The following is a 23,624-nucleotide window of genomic DNA, read 5'->3' as shown; positions in this document are numbered from 1 at the left end:
ATTTAACCCGTAAAATACTAAACTATCCCTACCACTAAACTTAAGTCTAACCCTACAAATAGCCCTGAAAAGGGCTTTTTGCGTGGCATTACCCCAAAGTAAACTGCTCTTTTTCCAGCCCTTAAAAGGGCTTTTTGCGGGGCATGCCTTAAAGAAAACTGCTCTTTTACCAGCCCTTAAAAGGGCTTTTGGCGGGGCATTGTCACAAAGTAATCAGCTCTTTTGCCTACAATCTAAATCCCCCTACACCGCTGCCACCTATAATAAATGTATTAACCCCTAATCTAATCCCCCTACACCGCCGCCACCTATATTAACTATATTAACCCTAATTATATAAGGGTTAATATAGTTAATATAATTATTATATTATATATATTAACTATATTAACCCTAATTATATTAGGGTTAATATAGTTAATATAATTATTATATTATATATATATTAACTATATTAACCCTAATTATATTAGGGTTAATATAGTTAATATCGTTATTATATATATATATATATATATATATATATATATATATATATATATATATATATATATATATATATATATATATATTAAGTATAATAACCCTAACTAAACTCTTATTAAAATAAATCTAATATTAATATTATTAATTAAAATATTCCTATTTAAATCTAAATACTTACCTATAAAATAAACCCTAAGATTGCTACAATGTAATTAATAATTACATTGTAGCTATTTTAGGGTTTATATTTATTTTACAGCTAACTTGGTATTTATTTTAACTAGGTACAATAGCTATTAAATAGTTAATAACTATTTAATAGCTACCTAGTTAAAATAATTACCAATTTACCTGTAAAATAAATCCTAACCTAAGTTACAAATACACCTACACTATCAATAAATTAAATAAACTACAAATATCTAAACTAAAATACAATTAAATAAACTAAACTAAATTACAAAAAAAAAAAAACACTAAATTACAAAAAATAAAAAAAAGATTACAAGATTTTTAAGCTAATTACACCTATTCTAAGCCCCCTAACAATAAAGCCCCCCAAAATAAAAAAAAAAAAATCAGCCAATCAGATTCAAGTTCAATCCAATTGGCTGAACCAATCAGCCAATCAGATTGAGCTTGCATTCTATTGGCTGTTCCGATCAGCCAATAGAATGCGAGCTCAATCTGATTGGCTGATTGGTTCAGCCAATTGGATTGAACTTGAATCTGATTGGCTGATTCAATCAGCCAATCAGATTTTTCTACCTTAATTCCGATTGGCTGATAGAATCCTATCAGCCAATCAGAATTCGACAGACGCCATCTTGGATAACGTCATTTAAAGGTACCTCATTTGTCGTTCAGTCGTCGGCCGGGATGGATGCTCCGCGTCGGAGGAGCGAAGAAAGAAGATTGAAGATGCCGCTTGATGGAAGATGCTGCCGGATGGAAGAAGACTTTGCTGCCGCTTGGATAAAGACATCGCCGGGATGAAGACTTCTTCTTTGCCGCTTGGATAAAGACATCGCCGGGATGAAGACTTCTTCTTTGCCGCTTGGATAAAGACATCGCCCGGATCGGATGAGGAGTTGGGCCCGGTTGGGTGAAGACAAGGTGGGGAGATCTTCAGGGGGGTAGTGTTAGGTTTATTTAAGGGGGGTTTGGGTTAGATTAGGGGTATGTGGGTGGTGGGTTGTAATGTTGGGGGGTGGTATTGTGTTTTTTTTTCAGGCAAAAGAGCAGTTTTCTTTGGGGCATGCCCCGCAAAAGGCCCTTTTAAGGGCTGGTAAGGTAAAAGAGCTTTGTTTTTTTTTTAATTTAGAATAGGGTAGGGATTTTTTTTTATTTTGGGGGGCTTTATTATTTTATTAGGGGGCTTAGAATAGGTGTAATTAGCTTAAAAAACTTGTAATCTTTTTTTTATTTTTTGTAATTTAGTGTTTGTTTTTTTTGTAATTTAGTTTAGTTTATTTAATTGTATTTTAGTTTAGATATTTGTAGTTTATTTAATTTATTGATAGTGTAGGTGTATTTGTAACTTAGGTTAGGATTTATTTTACAGGTAATTGGGTAATTATTTTAACTAGATAGCTATTAAATAGTTAATAACTATTTAATAGCTATTATACCTAGTTAAAATAATTAACAATTTACCTGTAAAATAAATATAAACCCTAACATAGCTACAATGTAATTATTAATTATATTGTAGCTATCTTAGGGTTTATTTTATAGGTTAGTATTTTGATTTAAATAGGAATATTTTAGTTTATAATATGAATTAGATTTATTTAATAAGAATTTAGTTAGGGGTGTTAGGGTTAGATAGAGTTAATATAGTTAATATAAATACTATAGTAACTATATTAACTATATTAACCCTAATATAATTAGGGTTAATATAGTTAATATATATAATGTAATAACTATATTAACTATAATATACTTAGGGTTAAAATAGATAATATAGCTGGCGGCGGGGTAGGTAGATTAAATTAAGGGTTAATAATTTTAATATAGATGGCGGCGGTGTAAGGGGCTTACATTAGGGGTTAATACTATTAATATAGGTGGCGGCGGTGTAGGGAGGGCAGGTTATAGGGCAAAAGAGCTGTTTACTTTGGGGCAAAGCCCCGCAAAAGGCCCTTTTAAGGGCTGGTAATAGAGATAATTATTTTAGGGGGATTAGATTAGGGGTTAATAATATTAATATAGCTGGCGGCGGTATAGGGGGATTAGATTAGGGGTTAATAATTTTTATATAGGTGGCAACGGTGTAAGGGGTCAGATTAGGGGATAGATAAGGTAGATGGCAGCGGTGTAAGGGGTTAACATTAGGGGATAGATCAGGTAGATGGCGGCGGTTTAGGGGTTCACATTAGGGGATAGATCAGTTAGATGGTGGCGGTTTTAGGGGCTCACAGTAGGGGGTTAGTTGATGTAGATGGCGGTGGGGTCCGGGAGCGGCGGTTTAGGGGTTAAATACTTTATTAGGGATTGCGGCAGGGGGTCGCGGTTGACAGGTAGATAGACATTGCGCATGCGTTAGGTGTTAGGTTTATTTAGCAGGTAGTTTAGGGAGTTACGGGGCTCCAATAGTCAGCGTAAGGCTTACTACGGCTGCTTTTTGTGGCGAGGTGAAAATGGAGTAAGATTTCTCCATTTACGCCACGTAAGTCCTTACGCTGTATATTGGATACCAAACTGTGCTGGTTTGGTATACCTGCCTATGGCCCAAAAAACTACGGGCGACGGCAGAAATATACGCGCGTAACTTCTAGGTTAAGCCGTATATGTGATACCAAACCAGCGCAAATATTGGCGTCGCCAGCTTTTGCGGGCGACGATTTTTATCGGATCGAGCCCCAAAAGTCCTTTATTAGAAAATGTTAAAAAATTCACAGCTACATCCGCTGTATATCACGCACATAGTACAAGGCAGGAGTATGTAAGACACATAGGCTGTCTGACTAGTTTTGCGTCCCTGCAGGACGCTTATTCATAGACATGTTTAGGATATGGAGTGGCCAGTACTTAAAGGGGAAACTTGTACTTGATAGGCTGCTGACTCTTGTTCAATTAGTTAACGTAACAGCCAAATCTCAATTAACCCCTGAAGGCACAGGTCACTCATTTATTTATCCAAAAAGTAGTAATAAAAACAAAATAAAGAACCTCTTAGTAGCATAGTATCTGTGCATATACAAAAGATGATAATCTCACTTAAAAAACATATTGAGATGGTGACACACTTAGACAAGATATGGATAGAATGGAACAATTTGAAAAATTATTATACTTTAAAGTTGTATCAAACATAACAGGATAATATTTCAATAAAGTTTACTATTTATTTTTCCTTGTAAAGATAAACCAAATTGTTTGTAAGTATAGATACAGAATCTAATGTTGAAACTTTATTAAGTTGGTACTTTGATGTTCACTTTTAAAACTTTTAAATTTTTAAAGTTTTAGAACACCCTATGATTCATACATTCATTTGTTTCAAATAGTTATATATATGAATATATGTGTCAGTGATGGGAGTATGATGAAATAACTATGTTTTATATTTTTTTCTGGTTAATAGTAGGTTAGATGTTTTTTAGTTGTCAATAAAGAAATTTATGTCACATTCACGGTTCATCCCCCAGGGTGTGCGTGTCTGTAACTTTAACATCCAAAATAATTCTTTTTTTTCTAGACATTTAAATTTATTTCCTCCTCTTATAGACATAATGACAGTGTCAATCATTTTGATGCTCATGTTAGCCACATTGGTAAAATGGTAACCATTGAAGTGGTTAGCAACCGCAGAATCCTTATTGTAATTTCTTGTGTCTCTAGTATGTTAATTGAAACGCTTTCTGGCCTCCCTAGAGGTTTGACCTGTATATTGTGATTGGCATAAATTGCATGTGAGAAGGTACACCACAAAAGTGGTACTACAATTTGCATAGAAATCTGTGGTGAATTCCTTTCCTGTACTTGTGCTAATAAACTGATTACCTTCCTGGATGTGGGCACACATATTACAATTGCGTCTGCCACATTTATAATTTCCCTTATGTTTAACCCAATCCTGTTTTTTTTCCTTGGTTCTCATAACTAGGCTAGGGGATATGGCTTGACCTAGTGTTTTTGATTTTTTGGGAACATATTTGATGTTATTAAAGTTTTAAAAGTGAACATCAAAGTACCAACTTAATAAAGTTTCAACATTCAAAAAAAATCCTCCAGTGTGGTCCTATGTTGATCAATCTCCTTAGTAGAATAAAAACAGTAAAATCCAAAATATCCAAAAAACAATCAAGAAAAATCCAAATGGTTAAGAATCCTAGAAATAAATAAATAAACAAACCATAGTGTAGATGTACAAAAAAAATATATCCCTATTAAAAATATGCTTACCAATGTCGACGCGTTTCGGCCTATTTCAATTGTCTTGAAAAAGGCCTTTGTATAGGCCGAAACGCGTCGACATTGGTAAGAATCTTTTTAATAGGGATATATCTTTTTTGTACATCTACACTATGGTTTGTTATTTATTTATTTCTAGGATTTTTAACCATTTGGATTTTTCTTGATTGTTTTTTGGATATTTTGGATTTTACTGTTTTTATTCTACTAAGGAGACGGATCAACATAGGACCACACTGGAGGATTTTTTTTTTTCACAACTTTTTTCAAACCTGTTTTTATATATTTTTTATTTTTCACTTTTTTCATTTTTTCATTTTTATAATGTTGTGCACAGCAGGTTAAAATATATAGATATATTGTTTCACCGTTTTATTCAATTTTATGGTTCACCATTTTTTCCACGTTGCTTTTCTTAACTTTTGGATTATTTATTGTGTCACTTTATAACTTTGAGACTTTGATAGTTTTCACCTAGTTGGATTCACACTTTTTTATTATTTCCCAATATGGATCCTTAATTGATCCATTCACTCCACATTTGACTCTTCTTTTTTCTTCTTTGTCTTTGTTGATGTATTATTTGATGTATTGTTGATGCTTTTAATTCAGAGATTCTGATGATGTTTTATTGATCATTCGATCTACTGTTGACGCTTTTAATTAATTAGTCTTATGTATAGTACATAGGATTTTACACTTGTATTTCATTTTATCATTTGCTCTTGTAATAAATTATATCCATTATATTTATATTTATATTTATACTACCTCAGGATTCTCTACTACTGATCATATAAACTCTTGCCTATATAGGCGCTGTATACACCCCCCCCCTTATTTATCTATTCTTCTTCTAGACCAGCTAGGAAGTCTTTGTATAGCAGCTTGAGATCATACCTTGGCGCTAGACCTAAATACATCTTCTAACTTTTATACATTTTAGCAAATAGTTACATTTAACACATACTTGATATTATTTGACATTGTTCTCACACTAAAACTTTATTTTGCGCTTCCAAACCTACTTTTATTTTTTTAATGCTAGTTCATGTGTGCCATATAGATAACATTGTGCTCATGCCCATAGACTTACTTATGAGAGGGTTGGCTAAAATACAAATCTGTCAAAATAACTGAAATAAGGGGTAGTCTGCAGAGGCTTAGGTGCAAGGTAACCACCGAGGTAAAAAGTATATTAATATAACATTGTTGGCTGTGCAAAACTGGGGAATGGATAATAAAGGGATTATCTATCTTTTATAACAATAACAATTCTGGAGTAGAATGTCCCTTAAATTCAGTTTGTCTCTATAGCAAAATTCAATATTATAAGAGATAGATGACAAGAAAGATTTTAGGGGTAGAGTTGTTGTTTTTTTAAAGAAAAATCTTTTTTTTTACATATTTGCAGGATCTATGTGTTTTCTTATTACATTAAAACATGATTTTACTTGTCTTCCATTGTATTTTTTTTTACAGTATATGTAAAACTTTTAAAATTTCCATGTGAAAAGGCAAAGCCTGCAGCTTAAAGAGACCAAACTGTGTTTACAAAAGATCCAAACTATATAATTTTAAGAAAAAAGTAAAAAAAATCCTAAAAAACAAAAGAGTAAACTATATGGCTAAAAGTATATGACCACTACTATTAATTGAGTTATTGTTTCAGCTACACCCATAGCTAACAGCAGCATTTATCCAGCACATAGCCATGAACTCACCAAGGACAACTCCTAGTCATACAATGGATCATACAGAGGAGCACAGTGACTTTCTGTGGCACTGTTATAGGACGCCACCTTTAAGAAATGTATGCCCTACTAGATCTACTCCGTCAGCTGCAAGTGTTATTATTGTGAAGTTAAAGCATCTAGGAACAACAACAGCCCAGCCCCAAAGCGGCAGATCATGCAGACTCCAACTGCTGAGGTGTGTAACCCATCATCTGTCTCCTAGCTCTCTCCAGAACTGAAATGGGTTTCCAAGGCAGCAGTAAAGATCAAGCCTAACAACAACATGCACAATCCCAAGCATCTGCTGGAGTGGTGTAAAACAATCTGCCACTGGCCTCTGAATAAATAGGATGACCAACACATACAGGTGAGATGATCAGGTGCCACATACTTTGACCACATAGGGCTAGATTACAAGTGGAGCGCAAACATTTGCGTCTGAGTTATAAGGAGCTTATCGCAAGGGTTTGTGCTCAACAGGCTTACCGCTCGTAATATGAGTTGAAATTAAACACGATCACTTGAGTGCAATCGCGATTAACGTTAGAATAATTACCACAACTTCAGAGTTCTGGTTACTTGTACCGTGAAACATAAAAATTTCACAAAACACAACAAAAATAGATTACAAAGTATAGTTAAACTCATAATAACACTATCTGATAAGAATTATTCAAACAAAATATTGCACACAAACGTTATATGGGCTCAAAGATATGGGGTCTCAGGTCTCAGAAAAAAAGTCAGGCAAAGGGCTTTTACATAAAGATACATACATATACATCTCTAAATATGTATATGTATAGATATATAAACACGTAAATACATAAGTGTACATACATAGACATATAAATAAGAGCATTGGAGCCCTTTGCAGTCAAGTAGCTGAAAACATGTAAAAGCATATTTATGCAATATTTATATTTAATAAAGTTTTTATCTATTCATCTACTGTAACTATCTCACATTCCGTGTTTTTTTGTATTTCTAGATATTTCTATATCTGTACACCTAAACATAATCATGTAAGTATATATATATATATATATATATATATATATATATTGTACCAAACATAGAACATATTATAGTGGAAAGGAAAGTGCTGCTGCAGTATTCATCCGCCAGGCAAAGTAAACAGAGCGGACCAACTCATGTGAAAACAAGGGGATTGGTGTGGAGCCAACCAAAAAGAAAGCGGCGGACTACCGCAAAGTGCACAAAAGAAAAGTAGAAGGCTGCTGAGCAACAGTAAAAAGGTGAGTTTATTTCCAATTTAGGAAACGGACCCGAAGATCCAGAAGGAAGAAAAGAAAACACTTCAGGGAAACAACACAAGTCACAGAAAAAGATATGACTTTAAGTGTCATCAATTTATCTGACACAGAACTCACCCTGAACCATGAGAGAGTCTTGAAAAAGGGTCTGGGATATGCTCCCACGCATAAATTTTCTGCCTTTAGAACACTTATTGATGTCAACAAATTTGTAAGAAAGTTGGCCCTTAAAAGATTCTTTCATGATTCAGAGAAAAAAGTTACTTATGATGTCTATAATCCTATGGTTCACAGCATTGATGAAAAAGTGGATTGGAATAAAATGTTTTCCTTTTCAGATATTTGCTTAATTGAAACCATTGATAATTTTGATACCAACATCACCAATACTAAATTAGAGACCTTACCAATTCCAAAAAAAGTCCAATTTTTATCCCAGGCATTTTAGGGGGAATTTCTTAGATACCTTTCATTAAACGGGTGGAGGAGGATGTTCTGAGACTGGAGGAAAAATGTTATTCTTCTAGTTTTAGGTCTAGTCAAAATTTAACCATCCAAGAACGATCAGCCGTGAGGGACCTGGCTGAGAACGACAGCATTGTCATTCGCAATTCGGATAAAGGTGGCAATGTTGTCGTTCTCAACAAATCTGACTATATGTCAGAGGCAAATAGGCAACTTTCAGATGGGATCACCTATAGGAAACTAGAGTTTGATCCCATTCACATTTTTTCTAAACAGTTAAACAAACTTCTTGATGAAGCTGTTGCCCTGGGTATCTTCACTGCTGAGCAATCTAAGTGTCTTTTACCCACACATCCTATTACACCAATTTTTCATTATCTCCCTAAGACGCATAAGAGCCTCTTATCTCCACCTGGTAGGCCAATCATTTCAGGCATAGGCTCCCTTTTGGAGCCTATGTTTGAATGGATTGATAGCATATTACAACCTCTGGTGACCAATCTTTACAGTTATACCAGGGATTCGGGCCACCTATTGGATATACTGAGTAACTTTGTTTAGCAGGCAGGTTACAAGTGGGTTATAATTGATGCCACATCCTTATACTCCTCTATACCTCATGTGCACGGATGCCGGGCCCTGGAATTTTTCTTGGAAAAGAATACATCTTATCAAATTGAGACAAAACAATTTATTGTTGAGGTTGTGGAGTTCCTACTTACCCACAATTACTTTATGTTTGATTCTGTTTTTTATCTACAGAGCCAAGGAACAGCTATGGGGGCAAAATTTGCCCCCTCATATGCTAATTTATTTGTGGGTAAGTGGGAGCTCCAACACATATATGACATACAGGAACCTTTCAGGTCCGGAATCCTGTTGTACATGAGGTATATAGATGATCTTATCTTTATTGTAAAAGAGGATTTCTTGTTTGATGATTTTTTGACATTATTAAATAATAATGATGTCAATCTCACATTTACCGGAGAGGTACATCATGAAGACGTAAATTTCTTAGATCTTCACTTACATGGTGACGCTATCACACATAAGCTCATTTCAACTACATATAGAAAGGAAACGGCAGGTAATACCTTACTTCACGCCACATCATGCCACCCCAAACATCTAATTAAATCCATCCCAAGAAGTCAATTTATCAGGTTAAGACGAAATGCCAGCACTTTAGAAAATTACATTGAAGGTGCAAACAATCTTATCACAAGATTAAAGGCTAGAGGATACAATGAGGAAGGGCTATATAAAACTTTCGAGGAGATTAAGGATTGGAAACCACCAGACAAAGTATATACACCGACCATGGATAACACTGGTGACTTGGCTGAAGGAATAAGTTATGCTAACATTAAGGGTAGCCAGACAGGTTATTTGGATGAAAGGAGTATTGTTTTTTCAACTCAGTATTCTCCCCAATACAACTCCATATGTAGTATCATTAAAAAGCATTTACATTTATTGAAGGGTGATGAGGTCTTGCAGCCTTATGTTAAATAATGCAAATTTGTTGCAAAAAAGCCACCTACGTTGGCTTCTAAGCTCTCCCCCAGTTTAGTCAAAACTAAGACCAGACCCGATGCCAATTGGCTTAGGGGTATAGGAAATTTTAGGGCACACCTCTCGAATTGTTTAACTTGCGAGACTATGGATTATACCAATAAATTTAGCACCAAGATTACAGGTGAATCCTTTGAGATGGATTTCTATGCTACATGCCTTACTAACTATATGGTGTACTTATTGGATTGTAAACTTTGTGGAGCCCAATATGTGGGACAGTCGACCAGAACCCTTAGAGACCAAGCTAGGGAACATCTCAGGGACATAAAGAATTTCAATAAGGATTCGGCTGTAGCCAAACACTTTAATCTCTTTCATCTTACTAATGTACCTAGCATTAATATTAAGATCATAGACCTAGCCAGAACCCCACATAGAGGGGGAGATAAATCCAAAATCTTGGATAGGAAAGAACTTTTCTGGATTTATTAATTGAAGACAAGGTCTCCTTTGGGCATCAATTTGGAGTGGGATATGAGATACTTTGTTGACTAAATAAGAATATATCTTATTCAATATATTAAAAGTTATACATATATTTTCATATTAGTATATATTTTAGCATATATTTCAACAATTCTATCAAAATTCCTTTCTCTAATACCCCTTTTAATACCCCATAAACTTCATTTTTTATATCTTATGGAATATTATTAGGTACTCTCTATTAAGGGATAATTTCAGTATGTAGTAATTTATGGTATTTGTGTATTGGATTTATTCATTTGAGATACATGCCTTTGCATGACCATATGAATAATATTGACTTATCCCGCAAACCTAATGTGATTTTTTGCTAAACAATGCTTAATGGTGTTCCATAATATATATATATATATGATCTCTGTTTTCTATTTCCTTTAAGGATCTGTAGTTACTTACATATCCTTATGGATATTTAATTTTTGGTTAATAAGTGTTCTAAACCAATCCTATGCATATTGTTTGAAATTATTATTATCATTGTTTCTTTTAATCTGATCTGCTTTATTCATTGTGGACACACACTTTATAAATTGAATGTACAGATGACAACCAATGATTGCATGATTTAAATTACATGAATGTTTCTATTGGTGTGCTGTCCCTTTAAATATAGCAGCTGTCTATACTTGTCCTCAGCATCTATGATTAAGCGCAAGTGTGAGTGAAACGTGTAAGATTGCTGTCTCCTTCCTTGTTTGCTGTGACTTTGTTCACCCCTATGTGTATTTTTTAAATTGGAAATAAACTCACCTTTTTACTGTTGCTCAGTAGCCTTCTACTTTTCTTTTATAGAACATATTATGCTATATGCAAAACATTGGCATGTGAAATATTCATTTCATGTGGGGTTAGTGCAAATGAGAACATGCGATCAGGTTTGTGCGAGAGTGGTATGTTAGTATGCTGTCGGCCTTCATGTCCACCCGATATTTAAAACTTCCGCCCCTATATATCAACAATTAAGCTTTAATTGATTATATATATATATATATTATAATTTATTTTTTTAAATAACTATTAGTGTTTTGAGTGCTAACAATGGCTCAGAGCCGTCGCTAGCACTCAAATACCTTTTTAGCAATCTGGGGGCTCCTACCGACTCCCACCCCGGCAATCGGGCCTGTATAGTGACAGGCATCACTAGGGATTCCATTACGTGTGGTGACGTCATGCGCAATGACGTGATGACGTCACCGCACAACTTTATTTAAAATGTACAATAGAAAGTATAGGGAAAGGGGGAATGCTGCTTAGAAGCCTGTACCTTTCCAATGGTATAAGATGTGTGTGGGGGGGGGGGGAGGAAGTCACATTCGCCTAGATTTAGAGTTCTGCGGCCAAAGGGGTGCGTTAGCTACGCTGGCTTTTTTCTGGCCGCACCTTTTAAATACAGCTGGTATTTAGAGTTCACAGAATGGCTGCGTTAGGCTCCAAAAAAGGAGCGTATAGCATATTTACCGCAACTTCAACTCTCGATACCAGCGGTGCTTACGGACGCGTCCAGCTTCAAAAACGTGCTCGTGCACGATTCCCCCATAGAAAACAATGGGGCTGTTTGAGCTGAAAAAAAACCTAACACCTGCAAAAAAGCCGCGTTCAGCTCCTAACGCAGCCCCATTGTTTGCTATGGGGAAACACTTCCTACGTCTGCACCTAACACTTTAACATGTACCCCGAGTCTAAACACCCCTAACCTTACACTTATTAACCCCTATTCTGCCGCCCCCGCTATCGCTGACCCCTGCATATTTTTTTTTAACCCCTAATCTGCCGCTCCGTAAACCGCCGCTACTTACATTATCCCTATGTACCCCTAATCTGCTGCCCCTAACACCGCCGACCCCTATATTATATTTATTAACCCCTAATCTGCCCCCCACAACGTCGCCTCCACCTGCCTATACTTATTAACCCCTAATCTGCCGAGCTGACCGCACCGCTATTATAATAAAGTTATTAACCCCTAATCCGCCTCACTCCCGCCTCAATAACCCTATAATAAATAGTATTAACCCCTAATCTGCCCTCCCTAACATCGCCGACACCTAACTTCAAACATTAACCCCTAATCTGCCGACTGGAGCTCACCGCTATTCTAATAAATGTATTAACCCCTAAAGCTAAGTCTAACCCTAACACTAACACCCCCCTAAGTTAAATATAATTTAAATCTAACGAAATAAATTAACTCTTATTAAATAAATTATTCCTATTTAAAGCTAAATACTTACCTGTAAAATAAATCCTAATATAGCTACAATATAAATTATAATTATATTATAGCTATTTTAGGATTTATATTTATTTTACAGGTAACTTTGTATTTATTTTAACCAGGTACAATAGCTATTAAATAGTTAAGAACTATTTAATAGCTAAAATAGTTAAAATAATTACAAATTTACCTGTAAAATAAATCCTAACCTAAGTTACAATTAAACCTAACACTACACTATCAATAAATAAATTAAATAAAATACCTACAATTACCTACAATTAAACCTAACACTACACTATCAATAAATGAATTAAATTCAATACCTACAAATAACTACAATTAAATAAACTAACTAAAGTACAAAAAATAAAAAAATATTTACAAACATTAGAAAAATATTACAACAATTTTAAACTAATTACACCTACTCTAAGCACCCTAATAAAATAACAAAGCCCCCCAAAATAAAAAAATGCCCTACCCTATTCTAAATTAAAAAAGTTCAAAGCTCTTTTACCTTACCAGCCCTGAACAGGGCCCTTTGCGGGGCATGCCCCAAGAAATTCAGCTCTTTTGCCTGTAAAAAAACACATACAATACCCCCCCAACATTACAACCCACCACCCACATACCCCTAATCTAACCCAAACCCCCCTTAAATAAACCTAACACTAAGCCCCTGAAGATCTTCCTACCTTATCTTCACCTCACCGGGTATCACCGATCGGTCCTGGCTCCAAAATCTTCATCCAACCCAAGCGGGGGCTGGCGATCCATAATCCTGCGGCTGAAGAGGTCCAGAAGAGGCTCCAAAGTCTTCATCCTATCCGGGAAGAAGAGGCGATCCAGACCGGCAACCATCTTGAACATCTATCAGCCAATCGGAATTAAGGTAGGAAAATTCTGATTGGCTGATGGAATCAGCCAATCAGAATCAAGTTCAATCCGATTGGCCGATCCGATCAGCCAATCAGATTAAGCTCGCATTCTATTGGCTGATCGGAACAGCCAATAGAATGCGAGCTCAATCTGATTGGCTGATTCCATCAGCCAATCAGAATTTTCCTACCTTAATTCCGATTGGCTGATAGAATCCTATCAGCCAATCGGAATTCGAGGGACGCCATCTTGGATGACGTCCCTTAAAGGAACCGTCATTCTTCAGTTGGACGTCGTCTGAAGAAGATTGGTCCGCGCTGGAGGTCTTCACGATGGAGCCGTTCCTCATCGGATGAAGATAGAAGATGCCGCTTGGATCAAGATGGTTGCCGGTCTGGATCGCCTCTTCTTCCCGGATAGGATGAAGACTTTGGAGCCTCTTCTGGACCTCTTCAGCCGCAGGATTATGGATCGCCTGCCCCCGTTTGGGTTGGATGAAGATTTTGGAGCCAGGACTGATCGGTGATAGCCGGTGAGGTGAAGATAAGGTAGGAAGATCTTCAGGGGCTTAGTGTTAGGTTTATTTAAGGGGGGTTTGGGTTAGATTAGAGGTATGTGGGTGGTGGGTTGTAATGTTGGGGGGGGGTATTGTATGTGTTTTTTTACAGGCAAAAGAGCTGAATTTCTTGGGGCATGCCCCGCAAAGGGCCCTGTTCAGGGCTGGTAAGGTAAAAGAGCTTTGAACTTTTTTAATTTAGAATAGGGTAGGGCATTTTTTTATTTTGGGGGGCTTTGTTATTTTATTAGGGGGCTTAGAGTAGGTGTAATTAGTTTAAAATTGTTGTAAGATTTTTCTAATGTTTGTAAATATTTTTTTATTTTTTGTAACTTAGTTCTTTTTTATTTTTTGTACTTTAGTTAGTTTATTTAATTGTAGTTATTTGTAGGTATTGTATTTAATTCATTTATTGATAGTGTAGTGTTAGGTTTAATTGTAGGTAATTGTAGGTATTTTATTTAATTTATTTATTGATAGTGTAGTGTTAGGTTTAATTGTAACTTAGGTTAGGATTTATTTTACAGGTAAATTTGTAACTATTTTAACTATTTTAGCTATTAAATAGTTCTTAACTATTTAATAGCTATTGTACCTAGTTAAAATAAATACAAAGTTACCTGTAAAATAAATATAAATCCTAAAATAGCTATAATATAATTATAATTTCTATTGTAGCTATATTAGGGTTTATTTTACAGGTAAGTATTTAGCTTTAAATAGGAATAATTTATTTAATAAGAGTTAATTTATTTCGTTAGATTTAAATTATATTTAACTTAGGGGGGTGTTAGGGTTAGACTTAGCTTTAGGGGTTAATACATTTATTACAGTAGCGGCGAGATTAGGTCGGCAGATTAGGGATTAATAATTGAAGTTAGGTGTCGGCGATGTTAGGGAGGGCAGATTAGGGGTTAATACTATTTATTATAGGGTTATTGAGGCGGGAGTGAGGCGGATTAGGGGTTAATAACTTTATTATAGTAGCGGTGCGGTCCGCTCGGCAGATTAGGGGTTAATAAGTGTAGGCAGGTGGAGGCGACGTTGAGGGGGGCAGATTAGGGGTTAATAAATATAATATAGGGGTCGGCGGTGTTAGGGGCAGCAGATTAGGGGTACATAGCTATAATGTATGTGGCGGTGGTGTACGGAGCGGCAGATTAGGGGTTAATAATAATATGCAGGGGTCAGCGATAGCGGGGGCGGCAGATTAGGGGTTAATAAATATAATATAGGGGTCGGCGGTGTTAGGGGCAGCAGATTAGGGGTACATAGGGATAACGTAGTTGGCGGCAGTGTACGGAGTGGAAGATTAGGGGTTAAAAAATTTAAATATAGTGGCGGCGATGTGGGGGGACCTCGGTTTAGGGGTACATAGGTAGTTTTTGGGTGTTAGTGTACTTTAGAGCACAGTAGTTAAGAGCTTTATAAACCGGCGTTAGCCCAGAAAGCTCTTAACTACTGACTTTTTTCTGCGGCTGGAGTTTTGTCGTTAGATTTCTAACGCTCACTTCAGCCACGACTCTAAATACCGGCGTTAGAAAGATCCCATTGAAAAGATAGGATACGCAAATGACGTAAGGGGATCTGCGGTATGGAAAAGTCGCGGCTGGAAAGTGAGCGTTAGACCCTTTCCTGACTGACTCCAAATACCGGCGGTAGCCTAAAACCAGCGTTAGGAGCCTCTAACGCTGGTTTTGACGGCTACCGCCCAACTCTAAATCTAGGCCATTGTTTTTAAAAATAAAATGGTAAAAAAATGAAAAAATGAAATCCAGCTTAGCACTCAAAGGATTAATGTCCTTTTTAAGTGATGGTAAACTCTCCTCTTTATACAATCAGATCTGGAATGCTAGTGATATTTTATATGGAGATTAATTCAAACCTTTAGCTCACAGAAAAATTTACTTTTGAAATGGGCGGTGGAGCTCAGGGTATTTGCATTTCATATCTCTATTAAAAAGTAAGTTATAGTGAATCTTCATTACACCTGATGAATTAAACTGTTGCTAAAATATCACTAACTGCTACAGGGGATGTTTTATCACACCACAAATGAGTTAGAGAAGTTGTGATAAATTGGTTATCAAAGGGTTTTTATTTTAATGGGATTAGAAAGTATTTGAAAACCCCATGAATAGCCAAGTGATGCATGAATATTCTATAAACAGTGTCAGAAGGCTTCATGCACCTCACAGCGATGTAACATGGAGAATAGTGCCAAGAAAAAAGATTAAAGGAACATGAACATTTTTAAGATTCTAAGATAAACTCCTTAATTATGCATAAAAATAGTTTTTGTATTATACATTTATTATTGGTTTTTTTTCTCTATTTCTGTCATTTAAAACTGCAAATATAATAATTCCAAACCTGCTACATATATGTCTCTAATTTTCTTCAGCAGGGGATTAATTAAGATACTGCATGTTTTGCTAAAAGTGAGAGTTGCTCGTCTACTTGAGAAACTCTTGCCAAAATAGCAAGTGTCAAGGGAAGTTTTATCACTTAAACAAATTACAGCAAAGAAGATGTTAATTTGATCAGCATGTATGCTAATGTATTACACACAATAGTCTTGTAATTACTAGGAGTTTGTGACCCTTAAACAGACACAAATTAGTTTATTTGGATTGAATGAAAACCTGTTGAAAGTGCTTTGAAAATAAAGAGTTTTTTGAAAATTTACATGAGATATAAAACTAATGAATAATTTGAGAAAACAAAGATAGAGTAAAAGATTTATCTGTTACCTATTTAGAACTCCTGTTGTTTCGTTAGGCAGTTCTGCTGTTGTTTCGTTAGGCAGTTCTGCTGTTGTTTTGTTAAGAAGTTCTGCTGTTGTTTCGTTAGGCAGTTCTGCTGTTGTTTCGTTAGGCAGTTCTGCTGTTGTTTTGTTAGGCAGTTCTGCTGTTGTTTCGTTAGGCAGTTCTGCTGTTGTTTTGTTAGGCAGTTCTGCTGTTGTTTCGTTAGGCAGTTCTGCTGTTGTTTCGTTAGGCAGTTCTGCTGTTGTTTTGTTAGGCAGTTCTGCTGTTGTTTCGTTAGGCAGTTCTGCTGTGGTTTTGTTAGGCAGTTCTGCTGTTGTTTCGTTAGGCAGTTCTGCTGTTGTTTCGTTAGGCAGTTCTGCTGTTGTTTTGTTAGGCAGTTCTGCTGTTGTTTTGTTAGGCAGTTCTGCTGTTGTTTTGTTAGGCAGTTCTGCTGTTGTTTTGTTAGGCGGTTCTGCTGTTGTTTTGTTAGGTGGTTCTGCTGTTTTTTTGTTAGGCAGTTCTGCTGTTGTTTTGTTAGGCAGTTCTGCTGTTGTTTTGTTAGGCAGTTCTGCTGTTGTTTTGTTAGGCAGTTCTGCTGTTGTTTTGTTAGGCAGTTCTGCTGTTGTTTTGTTAGGCAGTTCTGCTGTTGTTTGGTTAGGCAGTTCTGCTGTTGTTTGGTTAAGCAGTTCTGCTGTTGTTTGGTTAGGCAGTTCTGATGTTGTTTGGTTAGGCAGTTCTGCTGTTGCTTCGTTAGGCAGTTCTGCTGTTGTTTTGTTACGCAGTTCTGCTGTTGTTTTGTTAGGCAGTTCTGCTGTTGTTTTGTTAGGCAGTTCTACTGTTGTTTTGTTAGGCAGTTCTGCTGTTGTTTTGTTAGGCAGTTCTGCTGTTGTTTTGTTAGGCAGTTCTGCTGTTGTTTTGTTAGGCAGTTCTGCTGTTGTTTTGTTAGGCAGTTCTGCTGTTGTTTTGTTAGGCAGTTCTGCTGTTGTTTCGTTAGGCAGTTCTGCTGTTGTTTTGTTAGGCAGTTCTGCTGTTGTTTCGTTAGGCAGTTCTGCTGTTGTTTTGTTAGGCGGTTCTGCTGTTGTTTTGTTAGGCGGTTCTGCTGTTGTTTTGTTAGGCGGTTCTGCTGTTGTTTTGTTAGGCGGTTCAGCTGTTGTTTCGTTAGGCAGTTCTGCTGTTGTTTTGTTAGGCAGTTCTACTGTTGTTTTGTTAGGCAGTTCTGCTGTTGTTTTGTTAGGCAGTTCTGCTGTTGTTTTGTTAGGCAGTTCTGCTGTTGTTTTGTTAGGCAGTTCTGCTGTTGTTTTGTTAGGCAGTTCTGCTGTTGTTTTGTTAGGCAGTTCTGCTGTTGTTTTGTTAGGCAGTTCTGCTGTTGTTTTGTTAGGCAGTTCTGTTGTTGTTTTGTTAGGCAGTTCTGCTGTTGTTTTGTTAGGCAGTTCTGCTGTTGTTTCATTAGGCAGTTCTGCTGTTGTTTCACTCTGGAAAAAAAAAGCATATCAATATTTTATTAAGTAATATTAAAACAAAATGTGTCAGCCTTTTCTTAAAGGACTTTTAAGTGTTTTCACTTACTGTTTAGACAACCTACCAATAATACCCAAATATATTTAAAAAAAATGTTAATTAAATCACACTCGCAAATGGGTTTTCAGTCACTCCAAAAAAAAAAAACTATTTACTCAGGGGAGCTGAAAAATACTCAGCAATCGTAATCCATTTTCATGTTACTTTTCAACTACTTTTCAAGCCCAGTTTTGCCTTATCAAATTCAGCCTATCTAAGCACTTGATAAGTCCTCGGAAGGGATTTTTGGACACCTGTTTGATTATTTCACAGCTATTTTTAAACAGTTGTTGAGCTTGCACCTATGTTTAACACTGTGAAATGGCCCCTGGATACATTCTAGAGGTTTATTAACATATGTGGTATCAAATCATTAAACCTCCATTCATCACTATTGGAGAGGCTGCAAACAATCTACACAGAATACATTTACATGTGTTTTTTTTCTCCTGTAATTACTGGTAAGTCTAGCACTAGGCCTCCTAGCAACTCTATAGGGTGTCACACACTTATTGACTTTACATCATGTTTTACATTTCTTTCTACACATTTAACTTATATTGGTTTAAAAGTATGCTCAATTACCCACCCCATGACCCATGGTGTCAAAACCAGTTTTCTTATGAAGTCACAACCACTAGAATTATTTTGGAATATATACATTTCCAGAAAACCTAATTAGCAATATTCAGATTTGTCTAACGAAGACATGGTTACAAAAAAAAAATATCTTAGTGATTAAAGCTATTAAATCATTGATATGTTTAAAATATTAAAGGGATATGAAATGTAAAACTTTTATTTTGTGATTCAGACACATCAAATTTTCTTTTATTATCAAATTTGCTTTGTTCCCATGATATTCTGTGTTAAAGAAATACCTAGGTAGACAGGAAATTTTGCTGCCATCTAATGCTCTTGCAAATGGATAACATTGTTGCAAAACTGCTGCCATATAGTGTTTCAGAAATGGACCAGCTTCTAAGGATACATCCCTGCTTTTCAACAAAAGATAAAGTTAGTGCTCTAGCTAAATCATGGAAGAAAAATGTTGGGTTTAATATCCCTTTAATCACATGAAGAGATCGATCACAATCCTTTACAAACAATTGTCAAATAGATGATCCATCCCTCCAAGATGACGAAGCCTCGGCCAGCCCTAAAGTGGGAGGGGTGAAACGCGTCATCCTGGCAATTGTTTGGCACATGTTGTGGAGTGGTAGTAGATGCCAGAACTACCTTGCGTTTACTCTAGACCAGTGACTGTAATAAGTGAACTGAGAGTCGCATAAGTATCAACCTTGGAGAGATAGGTCATCTGTTGGTGAGCAAGCGCTATGAGGATCAGCTCTAATAGCGGGCAGTAGTTGCTATAAGAGGAAAGTCATACATTACCTGCTTCCGTGATTGAGGCTCGCTGTAGCCCTGAAGAGGTTTGTACTGCTGGTTATCTTTCCCTCTATAAGCAGGCCTGAATATCCTGTGGTTAACGCTTATATATAACCAACCTCTCTGTGTAATTCACTGCTAATAACTGTCCTCAAGCCGGAAAGAGAATATATGCTTGGGAGCGTGCTTATGCACTTATGTGCTCCTATGTATTTCTAGGCATTTGTGGCTGCCACTGAAGAGTTTTTGCAAGGACTTCCTTTCACACACTAATGTATATGGTATTAAATGTTTTATTATTGTGGTGTATTTAAGTATGCTTAGCAGACAGATTAATTAAACTTTTTTGTACCCTAGTTAAGAATTTTTTTACCTGCTCTTTTCTTTCTAATTTTTGAGATATATATATATATATATATATATATATATATATATATATATATATATATATATATATATAAAAATTAGAGGCTAATTCATTTTTACTATCAGCCTGAGTAAAGTATGAGCTAACCTTTATATTTTATACTTTACAATCACAAATGAATATACATATATTCTGTGAATTCTTGCACATGCTCAGCTTACTCATTGCTTAAAATTGCATGCAGTATCTGAATAATGAAATTTTAATTTTGGCTTGAGTGTCCCTTTAACATACCATGCTCATTACTCCAAGGCTTTAGTCCAGGTTTGTTCAAACTATGAATTTAATAGTACATTCTCCAATGTCAGCAGCTAACAATATATATATATATATATATATATATATATATATATATATATATATATATATATTTATATTTATTCCAGTACATTATAGATAAGAAACTATGGTAGAGCTATATGAGATACCATGACTAAAGTAGGGGATTTCAGCACTCAAATTATAACCCATTTTATCTAAATTCTTAGATATGTAAGACTGCGGAACAGCATCAAATCCAAAACATGAACCGCACATGCAAAGATTCAATCACATGCATAAAGTTTATTGCAGAGTTGCTAAAACAAAGCAAACAGCTAGAAATTATTCATTATCTCTAGTACATACCACTGCAGTGGGTTATAGGTATTGCATAGCAAACAGATCAAAGCATCATCACAAGCACATGAAAACACATGCAGCAAGCAAAAGGTTGGAAAAACACAACTAACAGACTCTCAACTAAGATGTTAAACTGGGTTAACATTTACATAGATTCCTCCATGATAAGGAAAAAATAAAGTCCTTTTAACAGACAATATAAGTCCCGGAAAGGAGAGATCAAGTGTCTCAATTAGTTGCAATATAGACCAACTTTGTAATCCAGCTGATTAAACAATCCTGCAAACATATTCATAGCAGTATGTGTTAACCGAGGTAAAAGCGTCCTCTATTGTTAACTTAGATTGGAGACTTGTACAGCTTGATAGCAGATTAACCATATCTCAGTAGTGCAAAACAGAAACAATGAAACAGACCTGTTTGTAGATATTGCAGCAGCATCCGAGAAAACAAAATCACAGGGCTAATGAATACCGGACCGGGACATGAGCCTCCGACATCCTTATCTCACCTATCCCAAATGTATCTCCTTGCTCACTATGGACACAGACTTTGCAGGTGAACTCTTTGCCTCTGTGCATAAACAGTATCCAGATGACTTGTTAGAACCACTTGATGACCGCAAGAACCAGGCTTGCTTCTTCAGTTTGAGTTTGAATTTCCCGGGCAGGCTCAGGCCAGCTGCTTGTTCCACAGGTGCATTAATAGCTGCTTTTAGAAGAGTTGACGCGCGTTTCGCCCCATAATGCTGAGCGAAACAGGGGCCTCGTCAGGACTGTCAATCACCTCAAGTTACTGGCTTATATTGCTACACCATTGGAGGAGAGGTTTCTATTTTAGCCAATTCAAATAGCCACTCATACCAAGCCTCTTAAATTAAATGAGACAGAGCGATCATGCCTATCTTACAAATTCATTCAGTGTTTTCCAACACATAAGGTGATACAATTTAGCCATTTACAATATTGTGAAAGGATATTTTTGTTTAGCAAATCATTAACAAAAAACTTTAACTGCATGTTAAAAATCAATTGCATGTTGCAGTTCAATCAAACTTTGTTACATTGGTTGTCAATTCTAGAAAAATGGACATAATGTAAACATAAATCCTAGGGAGACCAAATACTATAAATCTAGATAAATCTTTTAACTCCTATTCATAAATAGTTAAAGAGATTACTGTGGAGGTATTTCTTAGCTAAAATGACCCAGAATTTTCATACAAACAGAAGAGAAAATAAAAATTCTTAAAATTAACTGATTGTGTTACAGCTTCTAAAGAGGACATTTTCATTTTATTTTATTTATTTACAAAGAAGTGGGCATGGAGATTACTAAACTTAAAAAGTTGTTTTATAAAGTTTTAGCTTTAGTTAAGGAAAGATGCATACTCAATCCTTTCGTTTAAACCAAAAGGTGACACTGTATTTAACATGAATGTCCATCTCGCTTCCTTTTTTAATAAGCAATTATCTTCATCCCCACCTCTTCCATTGGTTATTCCTCTGTCAATCCCTACAAATTTTAAAGAATCAGTACTACTATTATGTACCTCCCTAAAATGACGAGCAACGCTTGTATCTCTTCCGTAGAGGATGTCGTCCCTGTGCTCCTGTACCCTGTCCTTGAATAAACGTTTTGTTTTACCAACATAGAACGGGGACAGGAGCACCCCAAAAGGTAGACAACCCCCACAGAGTTACAATTTGAAAAACATCTAATAGTATAATTTTTACCTGTATTAGCTGAAAATGTTTTGCTTTTAAGCATATAGGAACAATAGACACAGTGCCCACAAGGAAAGCTTCCTTTCACTTGTTGTTTATTTAACCAGTTTGTAGCTGGTTCAGACCATACAAATCTGCTTTTGACTAACTTATCTTTAAGGTTAGGAGATTTTTTTGCGGTCAATAATGGTCTATTTCCTACTTTCTCTGCAATTCTGTCATCTAGGGTTAATAAATGCCAATTTTGAGATAGAATATTTCTAACACTTTGCCATTGGCAATTAAATGTAGTAATAAATCTGATACTGTTATCAGATTTAGTTTCTTTTTGAGCATATAGAAGGTCATGACGGTTCAATTTACGTACTTTATTTAAGGTTCTTTTAACCAAATTATGAGAATAGCCTCTTTCAATGAAGTGTTTGCACATTTTTTCAGCATGATAATTGAATTTATTATTTGAAGAACAGTTTCTTTTCAATCTCAACAATTGACCATATGGAATGCCTTTTTTCAAGGGCTCTGGATGCCCACTCGAGGCTTCCAAAAGATTGTTAGTCGCCGTATCCTTAGGAAAATTTTCAGTTGAGATACGGCTACCTTCTTTTTTTATGCAGATATCTAGAAAAGGTAATTCTTTATCACTATAAGAATAAGTGAGAAAGATGTTTCGATCATTCTTATTTAACTCAGACACAAAATCATGTAGGCAGGTCAGGGGGCCATCCCATAAAATAAAAATGTCATCCACAAACCTAATCCATAGGGATACATGGGAGTCAAAAGTCTCACTAAGTTGTTCAAAAACATCTAACTCCCATGCTCCCAAGTGGAGACACGCATAAGTTGGCGCACATAATGCACCCATAGCTGTCCCCCTGACCTGCCTATATATTGAGTTGTCAAACTGGAATACATTATTCTCAAGGATGAAACAAAGGAGTTTTATGACAAAGGCCGTATGTATGTCACTGCTTGATCCCCTAGTTTTAAAAAAATGTTTACATGCACTAATTCCTTTCTCGTGGGGTATAGATGAATAGAGACTAT

General features: G+C 35.9%; 1 protein-coding gene across 3 annotated transcripts in view; it reads right to left on the bottom strand.

Moving 5' to 3' along the window:
• LOC128663452 (mucin-2-like) overlaps nt 1-23,624 on the bottom strand; it is a 225,994-nt gene that overhangs the window by 172,036 nt on the left and 30,334 nt on the right. For all 3 annotated transcript variants that reach the window (XM_053717784.1, XM_053717785.1, XM_053717786.1), the window contains exon 3: nt 16,860-18,325. In XM_053717784.1, the coding sequence (XP_053573759.1) occupies nt 16,860-18,325 (1,466 nt within the window). The remainder of the gene's footprint in view (nt 1-16,859; nt 18,326-23,624) is intronic.

This window comes from Bombina bombina, chromosome 6 (assembly GCF_027579735.1).
Source record: "Bombina bombina isolate aBomBom1 chromosome 6, aBomBom1.pri, whole genome shotgun sequence".
NCBI classification, from domain to species: domain Eukaryota; kingdom Metazoa; phylum Chordata; class Amphibia; order Anura; family Bombinatoridae; genus Bombina; species Bombina bombina.
Note: the sequence above shows the minus strand (reverse complement) of the source record. Positions and strands in the feature narration are given on the sequence as shown.